Raw genomic sequence first — 24,813 nt, 5'->3', positions numbered from 1 at the left:
AGTCATTTCAACAGAGAAATTTAAAATTGTATGAAATTCTTATGGGAACTTATCATTTGTCATATTCAACTTGTTATTTGTCATAGTAAACTTTTCACTTTGTAAATCAATATGAAAATTCAGTCATTTTAACAGAGAAATTTGAAATTGTATGAAAATCTTATGGGAACTTGTCATTTGTCAAACTCAACTTATCATCTGCCATAGTAAACTTGTCATTTCATAAATCAATATGAAAATTCAGTCATTTTAACAGAGAAATTTGAAATTGTATGAAAATCTTATGAGAACTTGTCATTTATCATACTCAGCTTATCATTTGTCATAGTGAACTTATCACTTCTGATAAGGTTTTTATACAAGTTTACATTTCTCTTCGTAAATGATAATTTCCAGAATTCTTTGACAACAACCAGTTTTTTACAATGAAAGGAGGTAACAGTTGTTAATACGAGTATATCAGTAGGAGATGATATTGTAGAATAAAGAGAGATTATGGAGAATGAGAGCTTTTATATGAAGAGTACTATATTAGGCTATTAGCATTACATGTTTTGCAGAAAATTAAATATGGAAGCTACACGGTTAACATGTTTTCATTTTTCCCATTGCAAATCAATGGGTTGGGAAAAACATAGAAGAACGTCACGGTTCTGGAGAAGAAGAATGAAGTCGAAGGAGAGTAGAAGAAGGAAAGAGAATAAAGAGGGGAGAGAGAGAGAGAAAGGAGTCAGAAATTTACGTTTCTAGAGAGGAAGAGTAGGACAAAGAGAGAGAGGAATAGAAGAAGGAAAGAGAAAGAAATGGGGTGCTGGAAGAAAGAGAAAAGGAAGGGCATTTTAGTCATTTGGGCTTCATTTCATAATTGCAATCTAGGACCCGGTCTCTAATAGCAATTTTATGAATTGAAGTACCCAAATTGCCATTTTATATTTTCAAGGGTCTTTATTTGCCATTTCCCCTAATTCATATGTTAAAAAGGGGTATTTTGATCAAAACAATAGTTCAAGAGTCAAACTTAATGATGAATTAATAATTTGGGTGGATGAAAGTGAATTCTTTATCATATGAATATCCGTGTAACATACCTTTTAATTTTGAGAGAGGTTTATATATATTTTTAAAATAAATAGGAGATTTTTATATAATTCAGGTGAAGTAAAAAGTAGGTGTTACATTGTGTTTTACTCTAAAATTTGATAATTGGCTAAAATTAAAATATAATTAAAAAAATTTAATATAATTTCGTTTTGCACAATATCTCAAATTGATGGTTGGCTGGCCAAGAGCCCATCGCATGCACACATATATATAATTTATAATTAATATAGGGTGAAGGGTCGAATATATTCATTATAATTTCAAAAAGGCACAAATATTTATAAACTTTTTAAAATGTGGCAGGAATGTCATCTCCGTTAATTATGACAAACGTCTATGATTTTAATTTTTTGTAGGTCCTACTGATTCCATGTGTCATTATCTGGAGTTGTTTGCTCTCTCTCTCCCGTGTTAATTCTTTCTTCTTCTTTTTCTCTCTTGTCCTCTGGAAATCTCATCGGAAGAAACAGGAGGATATTTTATCCGAAGAACTCAGGCTGTAGTTCTGCATTTAAAATCCTACAAATATACCATGCAAATCTTGGCTCAAAAAAAAAAAAAGTCAATCTAAATGACCTTCACCAGAATAAACACTCTTTAACGGCTTTTTTATCCAGACACAACAAACAGTAAAAATATTTACTCAGATGCTATAAGATCAAAAATATTTACTCAGATACTACACTTGAAATCGTTCAGACAGTGAACGAGTTTAAATTTGTACAGAAGTTGTTCAGGCCAAAAACGACTTCAGTGGGACCCACATCCAAAATATGAAAGTTGTTTTTGGTCTGAACAACTTCAGTGGGACCCACATCACAAAATGGAAGTTGTTCTTGGTTGAACAACTTCAGTGGGACCCACTATTTGTCTTACACTCCATGCGTTTTCAGCTTTCATATTTTGGCCAGACTATTTCTGCCTTTTGCGTGTAGCTTTCATATTTTGACCAGACTATTTCTGCCTTTTCCAGCCACACGCAAAGTGTTTCTTCCTTCCCCAAATATTCCCATCAATATAGAGTAGTCATTCAATGTCTCTCACGCGTGAATACTTTGTTTTTGCATGTGAGTGTATAGTATGAATTCTATTTATATAAGGTATTCGCCATTCCCACTCATCAGAAGGCTTCTCTTCACTTCTCACATTCTTCTTTCTCTATGTGTAAGGCATTCCCGTGAAGTAGGTAAATACGTTTTATTCAACTTCAATTCTTCATACAATTCAATTCTTCTTTCTCTATATATAAGGCATTTCGCGTGAAGAATTGAATTTTATCTGCAGGTCCTTCAGTTCTTCTTTCTCTTTCCACAATTTCACGTGAAGTTGGTGGTGTGTGTGGCCTTGCAAATATTGCATACGTTTTATCTCAACTTGAGGCTTAATTTTTCTTCTGATTAAGGTACATTCTCTTGATTAATTTTTTTTAAAATTTTGATATGTATTTTGCTAAATGATGGATAAGAATTTTATATTTAGTCATTTTTACATGTTGAGTTTGTTTTAATTAAAAAAATGTAGACATATAATTAATTGTCATATAAAATAAATTACAGTTTACTTTTTTATAATCTGATTAAATATATATCTTTTTTTTTAGTAGATAGTGTTGAGATTAAATATGTATTTAGTTAGATAATATTTGGTTGTGAGCATGGTAATCAAACTTCTCCTATGCCAGTCAATACGTCATGAAAAATACTTGAATATTTAAAGAAAAATTGATGGAATAATATTCCCCACTCATAAAATTTTAATATACAATGATAAAATTATTTTTGTTAAAATTACGTAAATTTATATCAAAGCATGCGTAGAAGACAGTTAAATTATTTAACTATAAAAACCTTTAAAATATTGAAAATCCAAATCAGTGGTCCAAGTTATAATTTTTATTAAATTTATAATTATTTTATTATTTGATTATGCATAGTGACTTCATGTATGAATTTCATAAATTCGAGTTTACATACCTGTCACGAGTTTACTTAAACTCGTGAGTTTGACAACCCTGGTTGTGAGCTTAGTCTAGTCTTGTATCTAGCCAATGAAAGCTAGCACTAAATGGTGTCAAAATTTTCCTAATAAAAAGAGTACTGATGGTGGGGTTAATAATAATGAAAGAAAGGAGTTTTTTTTTTTTTGGAAAAATTAGAGAGGAGGACCTAGAGAAAGCAATATTTATTAAAGAGGATCTTAAAAATTATAATTATTTAGGCAGACCAAATAATAAACTATAAATTTAAAAAAATCACTCAACAGTAATAGCTAATTGTTTCGTCATATTAAGTAATTATAATTTTTAAATAACTAGTGTGAAATAGTTATTAACATTTATTTTTGTTTTCAATCATAAGGATTTTTTTTGGTCACTTAAACGGTACCTAATATAAAATTACACAAGTACATTTATTATAAGCTTATTATTATTTAATGTAAATTTACCTTTATGTGTTAACTAAAGTATATATCTCATCAAAAGCATTTATTCGCAATATAGAAATTAGAGGTTGAAAGGAATATAATTATTTTTTAATAATATAGATAAATTAAAATTGAACATTTGAAGTATGAAGTTGGGACCAGGAGAAAAATGAAGCAGAGGCAATTTTTTTGAATAAGAATATTTTCAAATTAATTTATTTAATCAAATATTTATCTAATTTAGTCATTAAAAATATCCAATAATGGAACATAAGTTAGAAAAAATTTAGGAATGTAGTTGTGGGAGAATTTAATGTTTTAAAATATATTTAATCCTTCTAAATATTTATAGTTTTTAAGATCCTTTTTTATAATAAAACAGAAGTAATGATTTTAGCTAATTTTTTAATAATATTTAATTATAATATTTTTTTTGAATAAAATGGAATGAATAGAAAATTATTTATTTAATATATTTGAAATATGTAATTTATATTATTAATTTTATATTGATATATTAGAATTTATAATAAAATTTTAATATGTAACGTTTATTTTTAATTGAAATTAATTTTTAAGTTATTCTAAATTTTTTTATGATTGATGTTCCACAGTCGTTGTTGATTAAAAGATATTACAGGTTACTCTCTTACTTAAAAATGTAAATAAGTTTCTTAATAAATAGCCTAATTTTTGTAACTATAAATAAATGATTATTCTACTACTTTATTTTAAAAAATATATACATAATTGAATTAAAAAATAATGATATTATGGAGTTAATTTAGTTTTACAATTCATTTTTTTTAATTAATAATTATACTGTATTATTTATGAAGCAGAATGGATCATAGAAAAGAGTTTGTGTGTATATTTGCAAATGGATGAATTTTTAATGGCCCGGTCGGTGCAACATTTGAGTGTGATAGAGAGAAAGTAGTGAAAGTTGATCCAAATATTACATTGGATAGATTGAAGGAAGTTATTGGATAAAAACTACAATTTCCTCCCAATGAAATTGTGACAAATCTAGTGTACAGATATCCTACGTGCATAAATCCACCACAATACCAAGCATGCAATCTAGAAGATGATTCGGATACACAACAAATGTGGCAAGTGAACCGTAGATTCTCAACTCAGTTAACATGTGCAGAGTTGTATGCCAATATAGGTGACTTGGAAGATTTGGGTCATATTGAATCACAACTAATGGACAAAAATGCTGGAAATACTCTTCCATCAAGTAGCAATCAGCTGAACATTATAGAAGAAGAATCCATGTTTAACGATCAGATGGAAAATCTTCACCCATTTGAACTTCCCCAAGATGGTATCAACAATGGGCCATCTTGCTCTGTTCCTCAAATGGAAGATACTATGGATGAATTTGAGGACGAAGATCAATATAATTCTTATTTAAATATTGGTGATGGGAATGATCATGATGACAATGATGAGCATGACGAGATCAACCAGGATAATGAGCTAGCATCTGCTTTCTTCTCGCATATTAATGTTGAGTCAGCTATGGCTCCTGAGTCCAGTGAATTAGAAGAAATTCCACCTTTCAGTCAAAATGAAGAGTTACATATCGGAAAGATGTTAGCAATGTTCGTGTTTTGAGACGTAGTCAAGTTATACTCTGTTCGAGTTCATCACACATTCAAGGTCTATTATTCATGTAACAAGTATGAAGAATATCGATGCATTAACTATGGTGAAAGCTGCAATTGGAGAGTAAGAGCTTGTAAAAAGAAAATAGAAACTTTTGACAAATTACAAAATATGGGGGGGCCCCACACATGCTTAAGCACATCACTAACTCAAGACCATCCAAAGTTAGATGCTGATGTTATATCATCTTGTATCATAGCAATGGTAATTGATAAGCCAGATATGAAAGTATCTCAAATTATAGAGAGGATGCAATCCATGTTTGGTTATATAGTGTCATATAAGAAGGCTTGGAATGCAAAACAATTAGCCATTGCCGTTGCTTTCGGGAATTGGGAGATCTCATATTCCTTACTCCCAAGGTGGTTGGCCGTAGTACACCACTTCATGCCTGGATCATACGTACAATTTTCAAATAAACAATGCTCTCAAGTCAATGCGAATGGGGAACCAGTTGAAATGTTTCGTCGTGTGTTTTGGGCATTCAAGCCATGCATTGATGCATTTCCACATTTGAAGCCCATTATACAAGTTGATGGAACATTTTTATATCGAAAGTATAAGGGCACGTTACTAATGGCTATATCACAAGATGGTGACAGAAATGTTGTGCCGCTTGCATTTGCGGTAGTTGAAGGGGAGACAAGATCAGCTTGGACATGGTTCTTATACCATGTGCGTCATTGTATTGTAAAAGATAGAATAGAAATTTGTTTAATTTCAGACAGACATCGTTCAATTTTGGCTGCAGTTTCTGATCCTCAACATGGATGGCAGCCACCACATGCACATCATGTTTTTTGTCTACGTCATGTGGCCTTTAATCTTCACAAAGCACATGGAACAAATTGGCTAAAAGAGAAATTTATAAATATTGGTGAGATTTCTTGTGTTTTTTAATGATACAATAACTTTATAATTTATGATTATTTTTAACAAGTTAATAATTACTTGTAGGGTATGCGTATGAACGTCATGTTTTGACCAACAATTAGCAGAGATAGTATTGCAACATGCATCTGCTGCTAGATGGATTGGAGCCATCCCCAAAGAAAAATGGTCACGTGCATATGACGTTGAAGGTCGACGTTATGGACACATGACAACTAACCTTGCAGAGTGCATGAATGGTGTATTAAAGGTGTTTGAAGTCTACCCATAACTGGTTTAGTTAAAGCGACCTGTATAGAGTTAACAACTATTTTGTAAAGCGTGCACAACAAGTTCATGCGCAAATTGCAGCTGGTCAAGTGTTTTCTGAGACACTAACAAAGAAGTTAGACATAGTAACACAAGGTGCATCTGGATGTGTTGTTCGAGAGTTTGATAGAATATCAACATCATTTGAGGTTATGGAGCCATACAATATTCAACTTCGTCAATTTCGTCGTTGTTGCAAGGTTAACTTGATTGATAGAAAATGTGATTGTGGAGAATTTTAAGCAGAAAAGTTTCCATGTATGCATGCTGTTGCAGCTTGCTCACAAGTAGGCATTAACCATTTGCAATATGTTGATCCTGTTTTTAGGTTAGAAACCATGCAAATGGCTTACAGTAACAACTTTCATCCAATAGGAGATGAGACTTACTGGCCCCAAATTGATTGCCCTACTCTAATACCTGATCCATCAATGATTAGAGATAAAGGCCGTCCTCGTTCAAATCGCATACGTAATGAGATGGATTGGACCACACCCAACCCACCCAACAAATATGGATTATGTAGACAAATTGGTCATAATCGCTCTACTTGTCCTCAAAGTGTGGCATCCAGACAATAAATTATGTATTTTGCTTATGTAAAAAGAAAATTATACATATGAAGATGAAATGTAAATGGTTTTTGTAATTTTTTATATTATGTGAATATTTATTTGTTATGTTGTGTTTAGATATTTGAAAATGGCACAATATCCAGAAGAAGTCATTAACCCTGGTCCAAAGGATAACTTACTTCTGTACTTACAAACTCAACATATTTCGCAACAAGTTTGGAATGAAAATGTAAGTAATCTCTCTTAACTACTACTTATTAATTCTATGCTTTAATACTAACTTTTTTTAAAAATTTTCTCTATAAGTTTCTCGAATCCTACACACTAGACGAGTCATGCATGCTAATCGAATGATTGAGCCACCCAATCAGATACTTGAATATCTTAGATTATGGATGCTGGATTTTTGGTGTTGCATGGGTGGGCAATTTGATACGACCGGAGTTTGGTCTCAGCCCTTGTTGAGAGGTGGCGTCCTGAAACTCACACATTTCATACTACACGTGGAGAGTGCATGATAACATTAGAGGATTTTGCTATACAGTTAGGCCTTCCTTGTGTAGGAATGCCTCATTAGGAAAACTGACTTTAATTGGCAAGATGTTTGTGAATGGCTTCTAGGGGTTAGACCACCTGCAGATAGAATACTTGGACAAACTACTTATGAATTGGGTGGAAGAGCACTTTAATCACTTAGCTGATGATGCAGACAATGTACAAATTCAACAATTCACTCGTGCATATATTCTCAAGTTGATTGGAGGATATCTCATGCCAGATAGATCGTATGCTAGGGTGTATTTGATGTACCTTCCACTACTTTATAATATGGAAGAAGTTGGAAATTTTAGTTGGGGTTCAGCAATTTTAGCTCACTTGTATAGAAAATTATGTAATGCTACTAATCCAACTGAAGATGGGATTGGAGGGTGCTTATCATTATTACATTTATGGGCATGGGATCGTTTTCCTACGCTAGCACCACAACAACCTGTATCTCCAGATCCACAGTCTAATATCTACCCTCTCTTACCTCCTTTGGGTTTCAGGTATGCCAAAATCACACAACAATATTCTTCATATGTACTTATTATTGAAATTTTACAAATTTTAACACTACTTTTTTGGGTTGTTGATAATGCTAGATGGAAAAATGTAGGACAAAATCCTCGCCCAAGTGTCACATCCTTACGCCAATATAGGAGTCTTTTTGATAGAATGACCGATGATGACATAATTTGGCACCCATATGAATCTTCTGAAGTGCGCCAATTGATTCCAGAATACTGCTTGGCAACACCTGAAATTTGGCTTGCTTCAGTTCCTCTAATATGTTTCATATTATAGAATGGCATCACCCTGATCGTGTACTAAGGCAATTCGGTCGTCAACAACCTATCCTGTCATGCCTGTTCATTTAGAAATTACATACAATACAACTACGTGGCAGAATAAGCACAAATTGGACTGAAGAATACTCAAACTTCATTGAAGCATGGAATAGATGGCCACATGATGTTGTTGATGCTCCTCTGGCACTTGGTGAACTTGATCGAACATCTGAGTACATGCAATGGTATTGGAGACATACAAGACGATGGATCCAACGTGCTAGTGGTGATACTGGCTATGGTAAGGTTTTTTTTAGTTTTTTTTTTTTAGTTTTTCTGATCAATATCATCATTTTCTTTTACAAAATTTTTTTCAAACCTAATGTTTTTTTTATTTTCAGGCTGACATAGCAGAACAATTATATAGGCTAATAATTAATTCTCGTTCAACATGCTCTGATTGCATTGATTATCGAGAAAGAGTTGCTCGAGACTAGCGTAACATCTTACTGCTTAGAGAGTTAGTTAGAGAACAACGGTTAATATGAATTCTCAATCAGCTCCACCATCAGTTGAGCTACCCCGTCCACAAATTCTCGAGATAAACCAAGCAAACGGCGAGGCGATTACTTGTCTACTCAGCCACCAATTGTAAATGAAAATTTAAGTGAACAAGAGCCTCAAAATTTTAGTCATTTTGATAACATACCAGTCTCATTAAGCCCTATCACCTCTTCCAATCCAACTCATTTTTACCCTCATCACATGCCATCATCATCAAACATTATCCCATTCTGATTCACCCAATCTCCTCAATTCAGTCATTCATGTCCTTATTTGATGATCCTGCATTATTTATCGATCAATATAACACTTCTTCTTTTGAGCAAGGTGGTCCATCAAATGAAGCATTTGTCACCCCTCGACAATCAATTCTTTAGTCAAATCACCTTGGTTTGATTTAAATACGTTAACTACGCAGACAAATGAGACATTAGATCAAACTCAAGAAGTAAATATACAACAATGGCCACAGCATGCGCGGAGGAGACCAAGATGTGGCACGGGGGAGTCTTTATTTGTGAGGTAAATTAATTCTTATTTTTGTTCATGTCAATTTAATTGTTATTGTTATTAATTTTATAACATTTAATCATTACTTATTTTCTTTAATCACTTTTAATTAATATAATATTAATTATTACTATTATCATTATATATTATTAACTCATTATTCTAATGATATGACTATTATTAACATCCCTGTAGGAGTATTTATGTGGTGAGAGATTGTGAAGGAGTGAAGAAGTTGTTCAGATGCTGGTGAAATTTAAAAGTTGTTCACACCAAGATGAATTTCAGCTAGACGGAAGACAAGGTTTATTGGAGGAATTGCTCTTACTGAGATGAATTTTAAATGTTGTTCAAGCTAAGATGAAGTTCAGCTGCATGGGAACCAATGTTTATTGAAGAAATTGCTCTTATTAAGATGAACTTTTAAAGTTGTTTAAGCTAAGAACAACTTTGAGTGTAGTATTTGGGGAAATAATTCTCACTATGTAGTATTTGAAGAATTTTTTTTTCCCCTGTTTGCAGCATTTTGCTAAAAATTCCCTAAGTAACACAAAGCTGGGTTAGATTGCAAAACCCAAAACATGCAAAACAAAAGCCCTTTTCACTACGTTAAGTAAGGAGAAGGCTTATGATGAGTGGGAATACATTATTAGCTTCGACTAGAAATTAAGGATCAAATAAAATGTGAATCTGACGGATTTTTTTCTAAAATTCTTGGAGGAGATTATCATATTTCTACAATTCAATTAGATGTGAAATCTAGAAATTTCCTCAACATACTATTTATTTTTAATAAATCTATTAAATCCAATTAATATTAATTAATTATTAATTAAATATAATTAATTTTAATATAAATAATATTAAATAAATAATAATAATATTCTATTTAGAATTTTAGAATTTTAGTTATAATTTGGAATAATTAAATAAAAAGAATGCCGAATGGCTTATATAAGTAGAATTCATACTATATACTCACATGCAAAAACAAAGTACTCACGCATGAGAGACAAGGAATGACTACTCTATTGATGGGAATATTGGGGAAGGAAGGAAACACTTTGCGTGGGGCAAGGGAGAAACCTTTAGAAAAGTGTGAAGGGAGAAATAGTCTGGCCAAAAATATGAAAGCTGAAAACGCATGGAGTGTAAGACAAATAATGGGTCCCACTGAAGTTGTTTTCAGACCAAGAACTTCATTTTGTGATGTGGGGTCCCATTGAAGTCGTTTTTTTGCCTGAACAACTTCTGTACAAATTTAAACTCGTTCACTGTTTGAACGATTTCAAGTGTAGTATCTGAGTAAATATTTTGATCTTATAGCATCTGAGTAAATATTTTTACTATTTGTCGTGTCTGGATAAAAAAGCCTCTTTAGCCCTCTCACAGAGCTAAATGAAAGTTTTTCACGATAACGTCGTCTGAAAAAATAACTTTTATGATGTTTTATTAAATAAATCGTCATAGAAAAATAGTTTTTAAAATGCAAAAAGAAGTGAATGGCATAAAGGTAGACCCTTAATTCTCACAGCATTTGATTCGTCAGACAAACAATTTTGAAATGGGTATCTATGAACAAGAGCCAAAAGAAGTAAGATCAGAAGTAAGAAGAGTCAAATAAGAAAAGAAGAAAAGTAATTGAAAAGCATGTAACTGGGGTAACAGAGCAGTCAAATCCTTAAATAAAGGACCTGAGTAATAATAAATTGAAGAGAGAGAGCATTTGTCGGAGAAAATAACACTCACCAGGCATTTCAAACCGTCCAGTACCAAAACATGCCAGTGGAAATGTCGCCGAAACCTGACGGCAAAATCGCCGATGAACTTATTTCTCCAAGAACCGATCCTCAAACACGGTGATGGTGCTCGGAAGGGTGATGGTGATGACGATGACAATGAAAAAGAAGGAGAGGAGGGGAAGAGGGAATAAAGGAGGATCTATTACATTGGTTAGAGAGACAAAGGGAAGAAGAGGAAGAAGATGGAAGTAAAGTGTGATTGTGTTGTTGCGAATGAGAGGAGTGATTGAGAACTGACAAGAGAATAACAAGAGATATTTGGGGAGCTCGAATGAAGATCTATCACACTCAGTCCTGATGATGAGAGGGAGAAAGAGTTGGTAAGGACAAATAGAAAGACTCTAAGAGCAGCCGAGCAGGGCATTTAAAAGTTGACACATGGAAATTAGTGGGACCCACGAAAAAGAAAAGTAACTGACACTTACAAGGTGTTTTGGTAATTCTCAAAAATATTTTTTAAAAACCACTTTTCGGCAAAATAACATAAATTTTTTTATATATTTATTTCGTAATTGTAAAAACATTTTGAAATTTTGAAATTATATTTGGTTTCATCTAAATATTCTCTTATAATATTCAATGGAAATGATATTTTCGCCCCATTTTAAAAAATTTATGAGTATTTTTATCTCTTATATGATGTCTAATGTTTTTTTTTTGAAATAATATAATAGGTATATTTGTCTTTTTACTCTTTCCTTTAATTTTTAGTATAAGTTTCAAATACCTAATTAGTATTTAAGAAAAAAATCAGTTAGAATTAATTCAAAATAATAAATAAGTTAGAATCATATATTTCAAATTATATAATAAATAGGATACAAAAATAAATGAGGAAAAAAATGAGAGAGAATATATCAGGAAAAATGTGACTAGAGAGGATATAGCAAGAAAAGGAAAGAATAAATAATTAAAGACAAATAGATGCGTAATCTTTAGCCAAGTTGTCACCACACAAGCAGGTATCACACATGAAGACAAGACGCAAGCTCCAAATTTCAGTCTATAAATACATTCCCAACCCAAAGCACTTCAAAGTTCAAACACGGAGTAATCTTCTTCCCTTTCAACCTCTTAAAGCGAAAGCTCAAAACCTTGCTTTCAAGCAAAATGGAACCAACAACGGCAGTTACCCAATTCACAACAGCAGAACCCTCTGATCTCACCGAATTGTACTTGTTCAAGGCCATGGAGTGAAGGGACTGTCCGATATGGGACTTAAGACCCTCCCAAAGCAGAGTACGTGCAGCCATTAGAAGAGAGGCCAAGCAGCTTCAAGGTGTTCCTCATGATCATCTTCAACAATATTTATTCCCATAATCGCACATGGCTAATTGGGAACACCCAGATGTGCAGATGCGATCTGTGATTGCTGCTGAGAGAAATGGGGTTCTTTCAAGTTGTGAACCATGGCGTGCCTCTGCAAGTTCTGCAGAATGTCCAGGCTGCGGACTTACAGGTTCTTTGAATTGCCTGCTCATGAGAAGATCAAGAGTACTCAAAAGAGAATTCACCAATCTACATTCTAAAATGTTAGGTATGGTTCGAGCTTTAGCCCTGAGAAAGAGAAGGCTCTCGAGTGGAAAGATTATATTAGTCATCTTCTTGTTTCTGAGGACGAGGTTGCAACAACTTGGCCTCCTGCATGCAGGTCAGCTTGATAGAGAATATTATTGTTCATATTTTACATTATTAATTATCAGTTTTGGTTTTTAAAAGTTAATTACCATATACTATTTCTAGTTATAATATAAGATAGAGTTAGAATCGTCGACTAATTTAAATAGATTAAGAAAATTAATTAAATTAGTTTTTTGTAATAAATATGCATTGTCTTCTCTATAATACATTTACAAATCATATGTATTAGTTAAAACATGATAAAATCTTTAACATGTACAATTATTATAATGATTTTTTTTAAATAATATAAATAAATGAGAAATAAGGTAAATTTAAATTTATATTTATAAATAAATTAAATATCAGACTAACTCTTATATTAAGGATGGAAACAATATATCACTTTACTACCATATCCTCCAAAAATTTAAATTGCCCACGTAGTCAGTAGCTAACTTGGTAGCTTGCAAGGCTGTAAGGTAGCTGGGCTAATTGATACTACTTCCGGGTCCTTAATAAAGACCCTGTTTGATTTTATTTTGGTTTTAAATATAAAACCCCAATCCACTTTGTCTCTCATTATATACATTTTTTTCAAAGTAACCCTTCTAATAATAGAGTTCTAGTCAATACACTTGATTAGCAAGGATATTTTAGGAAAGACAACACTTATTTAGGACAAATAACTAACTCAAATACTTCCTTAATCTCCTCAAATTAGTCAAATGGCTCTTATAATTAGGACGGAGGTAGTAGTTGTCATAATGGCAATCTATATAACATGTAGGGTGGGCTACAAATGGAGTACAAAACAAGTGTCGATATTTAGATTTGAATTCCAATACATTTACCAACTTTTAGATTTATAGATACGGATTTATATTAATTATATGGTGCACATGCGGATATTAAATTGTACGATTATAATATATTCTTGTTTTTTCCCCCTCTTGCAGGGATGAGACCCTAGAATACATGAAAAAAACTGAGACAGTGATCAAGAGGCTCCTAAAAGTGCTGATGAAGAGGCTAAACGTGAAAGAAATTGGTGGAACAAAGGAATCACTTCTCATGGGCTCAAAGAGGATCAATCTCAACTACTATCCCATTTGTCCAAACCCAGATCTAGCAGTAGCAATAGAGGTCAATGTCTACTCTGAGTCTCAACCTAACCATCCTCTTGCAAGATGAAACCGGCGGCCTTTATGTCCGAGCCAATGATGGCAGCGAGCGCTGGATTCACATGCCGCCGGTCTCCAGCGCTCTGGTGATCAACATCGGTGATGCCTTGAGCAGATAATGAGCAATGGAAGGTACAAGAGTGTGGAGCACCGAGTGACAGCAAATGGAGGCAAGGTTAGGGTTTCAGTGCCAATTTTTGTGAACCCTAAACCCTCAGATGTGATAGGACCTTTGCCTGAAGTGGTGGCAAGTGGGGAGACAGCATTGTACAAGATGTGTTGTATTCAGATTATGTGAAGCATTTCTTCAGGAAAGCTCATGATGGAAACAAACTATTGAGTTTTCTAAGGTTTGATGATTTTATGAGTTGGGTAAAAAGTTTGAGAGGTTCAATAAGATTTATGGTGATGAAATGTAAGAGAATTAAGTAAAATAATAATACTATATTGGGTCTTGAGTTTTTGTAAAAGAAGCAAGTAAACGATTGTATCAAAGTTATTGCCTAAAACTATGTATAGAAAAGAGTCTAGAAATGGTAGGTAGAAGTTTTGGGCAATAATATACTGAAGTATATGTAAGTGCCAATCTTTACCATGCAAAAAAATTGTCTTTATACTACCTCCAGTCCTAATTATAAAAGCTAATTAACTAATTGAGGAGATTAAGAAAACAAATAAAGTTAGTTATTTATAATAAATAAGTATTTCCTTTTTTAAAATTTCTTACTAACCAAGTGTGTTTGACTAGAACTACTATTATTAGAAGGACTACCTTAGAAAAAAAAAAGCATAAATATGAAAGGCAAAATGGATTGGAGTCTTATATTTAGGATCAAAATAAATTCAAAGAAGGCCTTATATTAAGAACCGGAGGTTAGTATAAGAACGATAGATTGAAGACTATGACAACTATTTGGCTACTACATGCCGATGATAAGATAAAGAAAAACACCCTGAAGTCTTGGAAAAGAGAAGTCTGATGTAAATCGTGCTCTTCATCTTGCCTTTCATTATCAAGTAATCAGATTATTCCCTTAATTATAATTTGAGGCCTTAATCATGGGGTATTTTAATTGGATGAAAACAAGGGGGGAAACGGGAATTCCAGTAGAAACTCATCAGTTCGAAAAATTAAGGAGAAGTGGTCGTTCGAATAGGAGAGTGATCTGTCAGGGCATTTTTTGAGTGGTCTTGGGAGCTTGTAAATCATTAAGGAAATTTAAGAACCTTTAAGGTAAGTGTTTGTAACCCATGGTTTCCTATCATCCTGGCTCTTTTTCATGGTTCAAGATATAGTTGAAGATTCTGAATGTTCTGAGTACCATGCTGAAATTTCTAGGTTTAAATGCTTTATTGTGTGCTTCTAAAAGGGTACAGTTATGGAGGTCGTATTATTTGTTTTCTTGACTGATTTTATCTTAATTTCGAGCAAATCCTACAGAAATTTTGGGTTTAGGGCACGTGATAGAAAGGGCGCTTAATTAGTGCTCCCTCCATTCTTTTTATAAGAAATAACTATCATTTTTATCTTATGTCTATTTATTTATTTATTATTTTTGCCAGCACCCTATTCCTATTTATACATATCTATAAGAAATATGCAAACCCTATTTTAAGAAATATATATCATACGTATTTATTTTTTAATTAAATTTAATTATATTTAATATCGTAATCTGCGTAATTGTTGTGGTTGTTTGGAATATTAAAAGAAAGGCTACCAAAAAAATAATTAATGCTTTGGCAAGCTGCTGAAGGTCTTACACATTCTGGTTCTCTTTAATTGTCATTTATAGTAGTTTGTCACGTACCAAGAGAATCATCAAATACATGGAATCTTCCAATTTACCCTTATTAAATGTTAGTATATTTTTTCTCACCTATTTCCCTTTTCTTCACCTTAAATTTCTCTTTCGTAATTAATAGGAGCAGGATTGAAAAGAAACATAAAAAAGATATAAGTGACAATTGAAAAGAAGTAAAATCTCCTCCTACAACTAACAATTAAAAAAGACTACTCTCTCCGTTTTTTATTATAAGATTTTTTTAACTAAATTGCACAGTAAAAAAGTTAAAAAAGTTAAAATTAGTTAAAGGTAATAATATGTAGCAAATATAATTTTTTCCAAATATACCCCTTACATATAAATTGGTAAATGTGAGAGAGTAATAGTGAGATAAATGAAGAAGAAAAAGAATATATTAACTACATTAAATTATGGATAAAATAGATAATAATACATTAAATATTCAGATAAACTCAAAGAGGATCTTATTAAAAAATACAAACTTATTTAAAATATTAGATCTTATAATAACAAAACGGAAAGAGCACATAATAAGACCCATAGAAAAACTTCCTATAATAAATGCGGTACTATCAATGTTGACCAAATGACAATCTACCAAGACTTGACTTTTGAGACCTACGCTATAAATGCGCGCGACATAACCATTAAATAAATATTTGAGTACCTATTGACTTAGTTGGTTCTTTAGTAAGAGAGATGAAGAACAAATATGAGTTGACTTAATGAGCCCAACCGAGTTGATGTTCGAGTTGGCATTTTGCACCCCATCAGGATGTGAATTCCCCCACCTCACACCAGCAAATGGAAGCAATGTCAGGGTTTCAGTGTCAATTCTTGCCTTTCGTCCTCTGTTCTCGCCATTTCAGGTAGAGATGGAAACAGAGTCTTTGTCTTTAACTGGCCAAGTCTGTTTAATAACATACTAATCTGAACTTGACCTTTAGCCTGTAATAGGCTCTATTTTTTTTTCCAGTCTGAGTCCATTAAAAAAGCTTAATTTTAAAATTTTCAAAATACATAATAAAAGATACATAAGCTAATAAAAAAATATAAAATATGTATACTGCATAATAATATATTTATTATTATCTTTTATTTGAATTTTAATGTCATGAGTAATATTTTAAATCTTAATTACAGTTAATATTATTGAAAAAAATTATAATTATACATTAAAATTTAAAATAAGACTAGACATAAGTATAAATAAAAAATTAAAAATAAGATAAAAAAAGGACAAACCAGACAGGACTACAGGCTTTTTGTAAAGAGTTTAGGCCTGACTTATAAGCTAAACAGTTAAAAAAGTCTGAGCCTTTTTCTATTTTAAAAAAAGGCCAGGCCAGGCCACGGGCCCTTGACAGGCTGTCTGACTATTCTCACCCCTAATTTCAGGTTATACCTTGTAACATTATCCCACATCATTAGAAAGTAATTAATTAATTCCCTTAATTATCTTTTGTCGCCCTTAAGTCTTTAATCATATTTTAGACTTTTGGATTGGAACAGGGACAAAGTAGGAATTCTAGTAGAAACAAAGCTTGAAAATTAAGGAGAAATGGTAGTTTAGTTTGAGACTTGGATCAGAGCTCCGCCACCTAGGGCATGTTTTGGGTGGTCTTAGAAGCTTGTAAATCGTTGCGTGCTCTTTAAGTTTAAGTTTTAAATGAAATAAGTAAATTTTATCTCGAATTGTATAATAAATAAGTACTTCTAAGTGTGTGGGAAACGTGATCCCAAACAAACAAACAAACATAAGAAAATTTAAAGTAATAGTTTTTTCACCCTTGGGTTTTTTTTTTTTTTCCCCGCTCTGAGATACTCTTTTTCATGGTTTAAGAGAATAGTTTAAGATTTTTTTTTTCATAGCTCACACACTTATTATATTCTTTATAAAAGGTTCAAACTCACAATTCTAGATTTAAGAAGGACTTAAAGGAAGTGCTTGTTATCATTGGGCTACAATACTCTTAAGTAGTTAAAAGATTTTTAATGTTCAAACTTTCGAGTATAAGATTGAAATTTTTAAGTTGAATACTTATTTTATGCTTCTAAAGATTTTTCTATGGCGATGAATATTGAATTATTTGGTTCCTTTCGAGCAAACCCTAGGTTTAGACTTTGGGAGTATCTGTGAGAGAGGTGCTTAATATCACCTAAAGGAACCAACAAGAGTCTAAACACAATTTTCATCAAAGAAGTGTTCAAATAGAAACCAAATCATAGTTTAAAAAAATTTTATGAATATGAAAGTAAGTAAGTAAGTGAGAAGAATTTTGTTTCGATTTTTGACAAAATACTTTTTTAAAAAGTGCTTTTTAGTTTAGCCCAACACTCCCTACATATGATTAAAAAAATAAAAATATAAATTTCATAATATAATCAAAATTAGTAAATTTTATGACACATTAAAAAGTCCAAAATTATACTCCTGGTCTTATTTATAAAGTAGAGATAATATTTTTCTTAGTTCTATTTATAAGTTCCCTTATTTAACTTTTAGTCTAAATGTATGATTTTGTCCTTCAATTATTATGTATGAGTGTAGATAGTTTTTTTAAAAGAAAAATGCATATATTAAATAGGGTATGTTAAAAAGTTGCTGCTAGTTTTTAAAACATAGTTAATGCAATTTAAGGCTTTCGTTTAGTTTATGTGAAACATACTGAAAATGTCTTATAAATAGAAAATTACTTATTAACACTTAGATGGATAAAAATGAGGTCTCATATGAATAACGAATATTTGTATAATATACATTTTAATTAAAAAAAAAAAAGAGTTATATATGTTTTAAAATAAAAAATAGATTTCCGCAACTTAAATAAAAAAAAGAAGGTAGTTAGGATATTTTATTTATTTTTTAAAGACTAAATTATACAAAATTTTCTTAAATTATGGGGCAGTTGCATATAATCACTCTAACATTTTAAAATTTAAATTTAAGTTCCTGATCTTTTATTATTTTATTATAGACACCCTTTACTGTTACACTTACCATTATTTTTTGAACAGAATTTGTCATGTCAGATTATCATAAGACACCTTGTATCTTATAGGACATTTTATCTGATATAATTATTTTATAAGAATTATATTATTTTTATATAAAGGTTAAAATGTCATTTTGTCATTTTGAAATTTTTTAAAAAAAACCTTTTACTCCTTTTTATTCTTATATTTTTTATCAACATAAATTTTTAAATAACAATTTTCTTCTATTTTTTGCCACATATAAAATTGATATTTTAAATGATTGTCAAGATCTTAATAAATTTATTAAGATTGTGAATAAGATCATAACATTGTAAAAAATGTTACTGTGAAAGTCATGAGTTGGGTTTTGGATTTCGATAAGCATTAATGAAGAAGGTTTTTTAGTATTAAAATGTCATGGGGAGTTATATACAACTAGCTTAAAGTTTAGAAAAGTTTTTATAAAATCCTTAGTTAAGATGTTATGTAAGATATGACGCAAGATATGGGTGTGTTGATCTAAACATGACAAATTCTGTTAAAAAGATAATAGTAATTTTAAAAAGATAATAGTAACTTAACGAATAAGGGGTTATAAAAAAATATATATATACATCAGGGGTTAAATTTAAATTTTGAAATGTTGGAAGGTTTGTGTAATTAATCCTTTTTTAAATTACAGAGTTCATCTTCGCTCAAAAAAAATTACAGAGTTCATCCTACAAATTACAAACTAACCCTGGCATTCATCAAATTCAAACTTCCACAAACAAGAGAAGGTGGAGCCGTGGAGGTCGTTGCAAAGCCTTCGTATTTTAATATTCTTTTTTCTTTAATTAAGGAGTTTATTTTAATTTCAATTTTGAAAAAACTGCTTTTAATTCCTTTTCCTCCAATTTCCCGCCAAAAATGAGAATCGCCGAGATTTCAACGCCGGAGCTCCGGCGAGTTCACCAGGACACGGAGGTTCACCACCATCATCTTCTTTCCCAAATCGAAGCCTCTGTCAAGAAGCTCGAGCGCCGTACGGCCGATAAACCATCGCTGGAAGCTGTCACTTCCGATCTACGGCAATGTCTTGGTCAGCTGAGCCAATCTTCTCCATTCTCCAACTCTTTGAAGCTTCAGATTTGGAAACTGAGCTATCGCCTTTGGAATGCTTGTGTCGACATCTCCAACGCCGTCGCAATTCTCTCATCTTCGTGTTCCCCTGCCATAACAGCGGAAGGCCATGCCAAACTCCGACATATCGCCGCCGACCTCCTCTATCTCGCCACCGATGTTACTGGAGTTCCCTCTCCGGCAATAAAATCAGCCTCATTTTACTACAAGACCGGGTCCATTTGGCATCATCTACGAAATTTGGATCTCGCGTCGATCTGTTATGAGAGAGCCACCGATCTAGTATCCAAGGTCAATGTGGGCTCCATTTCCGACGCAGGAGAGAAAAGGCTTCTGCTAGATCTCAATCTCGCAAGGTCTCGGACCGCGTGGGAGGTTTCGGATCGGAATCTCGCGGTGGCCCTGCTGAACCGATCGAAGGGTTTGCTTTTTGGGTCTTCTGAACACTACAAGGAGCTCGCCAATCAGTTCTTGATGTTCGGAAAGGGCTTGCTGTCAAGGAACGAAGATGCTTGTGCTTTGAGTGAAGCTCTCAAGCTCATGAACGACGCTTTAGATATTTGTGAGAAGGGATTCAGTGCGGCGAAAACAAGAGAAGAGACAAAAGAATTCAGAGGCTTGAGGTGGAAGACACTTCGTTTCATTTCGGCAGTCCACTTGCAGAAGGAAGAGTTCGATAGTGTTCTGAAGTGCGTTAAGGTCCTGAGAGAGGCTGATGGTGGGGACGATCACCCTAGTCTGTCAGTGTTGGCCATGAAGGCTTGGCTAGGATTAGGGAGGCATGGAGAAGCGGAGAAGGAGTTGAGAGGAATGGTTATCAGTAAGGGGATTCCCGAAAGCGTATGGCTGTCAGCTGTAGATGCATACTTTCAGGCAGCTGGAACGGCTGGAGCGGAGACTGCAAAAGGGGTGTTCTTGGGACTGCTGGGGCGGTGCCACGTCAGTGCCGGTGCAGCAGTGCGAGTTGCTCACAGAGTGGTTGGAAATGGCGGTGATGGTGGTGGTACTGAAGGATCAAGAGTGAGGGCCAAAGTGGTGGTTGATCTAGTGTCTGATGAAAGGGTTCTAGCACTGTTTGCTGGCCAGGCAGCTGTCAAGGATCGCGCGGCAATGCACGCTGTGTTGTGGAATTGGTAAATTCGTGTTATGTCCCTAATCGATTTCATCTACGTGCATTGTTTGGAAGTCTGGCTTGTGTTATGACCTGTGTACTAATCCATCAGCTAGGTGTATAACTTATAAGCTCGTCACTTCGGCAAGGGTCTCCATGGGATTCCTAACCCTTTGTGCATGTGAACTTGGCTTCACTGACCTTGGTACTCTCTGTTTTAAGCAAGTCTGATTTGGACAATTAGATCATATACCCCTGCGCATTTCTAAAGATGCGCTGGGAATTCACGTGTCAACTTGTATTAGAGATCTGTTGCGTGAGTTAAACTGGGACTTGTTTACAAGAATTCGTCACAGAGGATAGCTAAGATTGTTGACAAACACAGTAGAGCCATTAAATTGCTTATTCATAGTAGAATTGACATTTAGCAGTACCGCTGGGGAAAACATACTGAAGGAAATTCCTTGACTAATATGATTTGACAATTACTACATGTTTTTCTTGTCCAAATGAAGTTAGTGATTTCAATGCCCTTGATTGTGAATAACAGTGCTGCTGACCATTTTCAATCCAAAGATTATGAGACCAGTGCTGAACTATTCGAAAAATCAATGCTGTATCTTACATATGATACAGATGACAAAATACTTCGAGCCAAGGGCTTTAGAGTATTGTGTCTTTGCTACCTGGGGCTCTCAATTTTGGATCGTGCTCAAGAATACATAGATCAATCTGAAAAGGTATCACTGATGACAACGAGAATTTTGAGTTCTTTTGGATACTTTCCTCAAATATTAACTCATACTATATTACTGCTGAATTTTCATCTCTGCAGCTCGAGCCCAACATTGTCTGCGCTTTTCTCAAGGTTTGTCTTCGCCTTTCTGTCTCTCTCCCACCCTTTATGATCTTTCAGTGTGTGGACCCATCTGTGTGCCCGATAGAGAGCTGCATACACACACTTACACATGTGAACTTTGATGGCAGTCGAAGGCAGACTTTAACGACAGAAGCTGCATACAATCAAAACCATATGCTTCTCACTAAGATAATTTTATCAGTTGGCAAAGCATGAAAATTTACTTTGTCATATTTATTAATGCAGTTCAAAATATTTCTGCAAAAGAATGACCATGATGGTGCTACTACTCAAATACAAGCAATGACTACCTGCCTTGACTTTCAGCCAGATTTTCTCTCCCTTTCAGCTCATGAGGCTCTTGCTTGCCACGCTCTTCCTGTTGCTGTTGCTTCTCTATCATGTATGCTTAACTTCTATGCTTCAGGAAAATCCATGCCGACCAAAGAAGTAGTAGTCCTGCGAACTTTGGTCACAGTCCTCAACAAGGGGCAAGGCAATGAGCAACATGCTCTCAAATTCTTGAAGCATGCTTGCAAACGAGCATCTGAGCTTGGTCCTGATTGCTTCTTTGGAGAAGATGAGGCTGGAAGACGGGAATGGAATTGGTTTGCAGTGACTTCATGGAACTTGGGTACAAAAGCAGGGCAAAATAAGAATTACGAATTATCTGCTGAATTCTTAAGACTAGCATCAGACTTTTACGCTAGAGCTGAAGGATCTGATCACGAAAACGATGTCATGGTTTGTAAATCTTTAGTACTTGCTGCATCAGCAATGATAGCTTCTGAATTTCAAAGAAAGACTGTAATGTCAGAAAATGAAGTCAAGCAAACTGTAGACTTGCTAGACAGAGCAGGGAAGGTATGGCATTGTTTAATTACTTCATAATATGGTGCTTGATGCACTTATCTTTTTGCAAAACAGAACAAGGTGTATCATACTACTACGTGTTTCCTTGTATGATATGTTTTATTATTGTATTCTGTCGGGCTTATCCGGCTCCCTTGTTGATGCAGATGCTGAAGTCATTTCCAGCTGGGACCTTTGTCAATGATGATCAAATCCACAGCTTTGAACCAGACCTTTTCTTCATATACACCTTCTGTGCTTATGACATACAAGCTAGACTAAATGACTTAGGATCACAGCTCTTTCTTGTGAAAAGTTTTGCCAGTTCAAAGGCTTGCAAACCCCAGTATCTCCTCCAGATAGGCCTCTGTGCATCTCAGGGAACTCGATCCAATCATGAAGTAGCGTCCTTTGCTCTTAATGAGTGCCTCTCAGCTTTCTTATCATCACCTTCTCCTGATTACCAAAATGTTGCTCTTGTTATCCGCAAACTTGTGGCCATAGCCAGCTTGCACAAAGGTGATACAGATGATGATGTTGTGTATAGCATGTATAAGAAAGCCTACCGAATAATGGTTGGTTTGAAGGAAGGTGAGTATCCCACTGAGGAAGGAAAATGGCTTGCCATGACCGCATGGAATCGAGCAGCGGTGCCAGTGAGGCTAGGTCAGATTGAATTAGGCAAAAAATGGATGGCTATTGGCTTAGAAATCGCCAAGCATGTTCCAGGAATGGAAACTTACAAGGCATGCATGGAAGATTTCATAAGTGGCTTGGAGAAAAATCCTTAACAAATGCATGAATCTCATTAATTTGGTTTCTTGTAGTTCCATGATGTACAGGAAAGGAGCCATACAAGTCCAGCAAATCTTATGTACGTTCTTGCTTTGGTAGTGCCCTAATAGGTTTACGGGAGAGTTTTAGTTACATCACTACTTTGGAATTTCTGATCCTTAACTGTATATAGATGGAAGTATAAATGGCATAAACTTTCTGTATTTTACTTATCCAATATAACCTTGTATAAGAATCTCGTTTTCCGTCCTCCGTTTAACTCTAATTGCTGTTTGCATTAAAGTCTCAGACTCAGCAAATATGATCAATACATAAAATGACACAAGTTACTGGGTCTCATAGCACAAATATATCTCCTGTATTTCAGGACATATCTGAGTCAATTCAAACGTCATTTTTTCCACTTCATTCACACACACTGCTGTGAAAATAAAAGATTCATGAGCAACTTTGCCGATTATTAGACTGGTTGAGATAGTAGTTTAATTGTGACTGAACTAAAATCAGCCCAACCATAATTAAGATAATATAATGTAATTAAAATATATAAAAATGTTCATATATACCTTAAAAAGAGTACTTGGTTTTAAATAAGATCTTAATCTTTTTGTCTTCTATCTTTTCCTGAAATATCCCTATTAATTGTAAAGGGTTTCTATCAAAGGATAATCCCAATCATACAATGCAGATGATTGAAGAAGATATTTTAGGGAGAGTGACATATATTTTTAACAAATAATCAATTTAACTAATTTTTTTAATATCTCTAAATTAGCTATTTAGCTTCTATATTAAGGATTGAAGGTAGTAATATTTAAATAAACAAAAAATTAGTCTATAAGTAAATGATATATATATATATATATATTAAGTGATAAAACACAATTCAATAAAGTGAAATTATTAAAAAAATAAATTTGATGAATAGTTATTTTTTTAATTCAAAATGATATCTTTTAGTAGAGGGATAAAATTCAGTTCGATTGATTCATACACAACTCTCAACTGTTAGAGAATCTTTTACTTCCTTTAAGCTTGACTTGAAAGCCTTTGTCCCACATATTTTTCCAGTTTTCCTTTTTATGAATCGACAAGGATCAGATCAAGATAAATAATTGAAATATAAATTTCTAGTTTGGTCGCTAAATTTCTCCCTATTTTCTTCACCATGTCTCAATCTGCTTCTCCTAATCTCTTACCCCCCAAACAGGCAAACTGCCAAGGGGGTAGTTCGTAATAGTTTCCTTGATACCATATATCTCTCCCTACGCACACACACACATACATATATATATATAT

At 33.5% G+C, this 24,813-nt stretch overlaps 1 protein-coding gene and 1 pseudogene across 1 annotated transcript; both read left to right on the top strand.

The window, feature by feature from the left end:
- The first annotated feature begins 12,294 nt into the window (after positions 1-12,294).
- Positions 12,295-14,420, top strand: LOC114712322 (feruloyl CoA ortho-hydroxylase 1-like; annotated as a pseudogene).
- A 5,264-nt stretch (positions 14,421-19,684) lies between these two features.
- LOC114712318 (TPR repeat-containing protein ZIP4-like) lies at positions 19,685-23,719 on the top strand. Its single transcript, XM_028896838.1, has 5 exons — positions 19,685-21,030; positions 21,559-21,748; positions 21,844-21,876; positions 22,114-22,731; positions 22,887-23,719. Exons 1-5 carry the CDS (start codon positions 19,685-19,687, stop codon positions 23,508-23,510), a joined length of 2,811 nt encoding a protein of 936 aa, XP_028752671.1. The 3' UTR covers positions 23,511-23,719.
- The last annotated feature ends 1,094 nt before the right edge of the window (positions 23,720-24,813 follow it).

This window comes from Neltuma alba, unplaced genomic scaffold (genome assembly GCF_004799145.2).
Source record: "Neltuma alba isolate B1F8T4 unplaced genomic scaffold, ASM479914v2 tig00011344_pilon, whole genome shotgun sequence".
In the NCBI taxonomy this organism is placed as follows: Eukaryota; Viridiplantae; Streptophyta; class Magnoliopsida; order Fabales; family Fabaceae; genus Neltuma; species Neltuma alba.
Note: the sequence above shows the minus strand (reverse complement) of the source record. Positions and strands in the feature narration are given on the sequence as shown.

Excerpts from the sequence above, each read along its gene's own strand:
- LOC114712318 (XM_028896838.1), top strand. The coding sequence starts at position 19,685 with ATGAGAATCGCCGAGATTTCAACGCCGGAGCTCCGGCGAGTTCACCAG. Across the intron at positions 21,749-21,843 it reads ACATAGATCAATCTGAAAAG|CTCGAGCCCAACATTGTCTG; the intron begins GTATCACTGATG and ends TCATCTCTGCAG. Across the intron at positions 22,732-22,886 it reads TGCTAGACAGAGCAGGGAAG|ATGCTGAAGTCATTTCCAGC; the intron begins GTATGGCATTGT and ends TTGTTGATGCAG.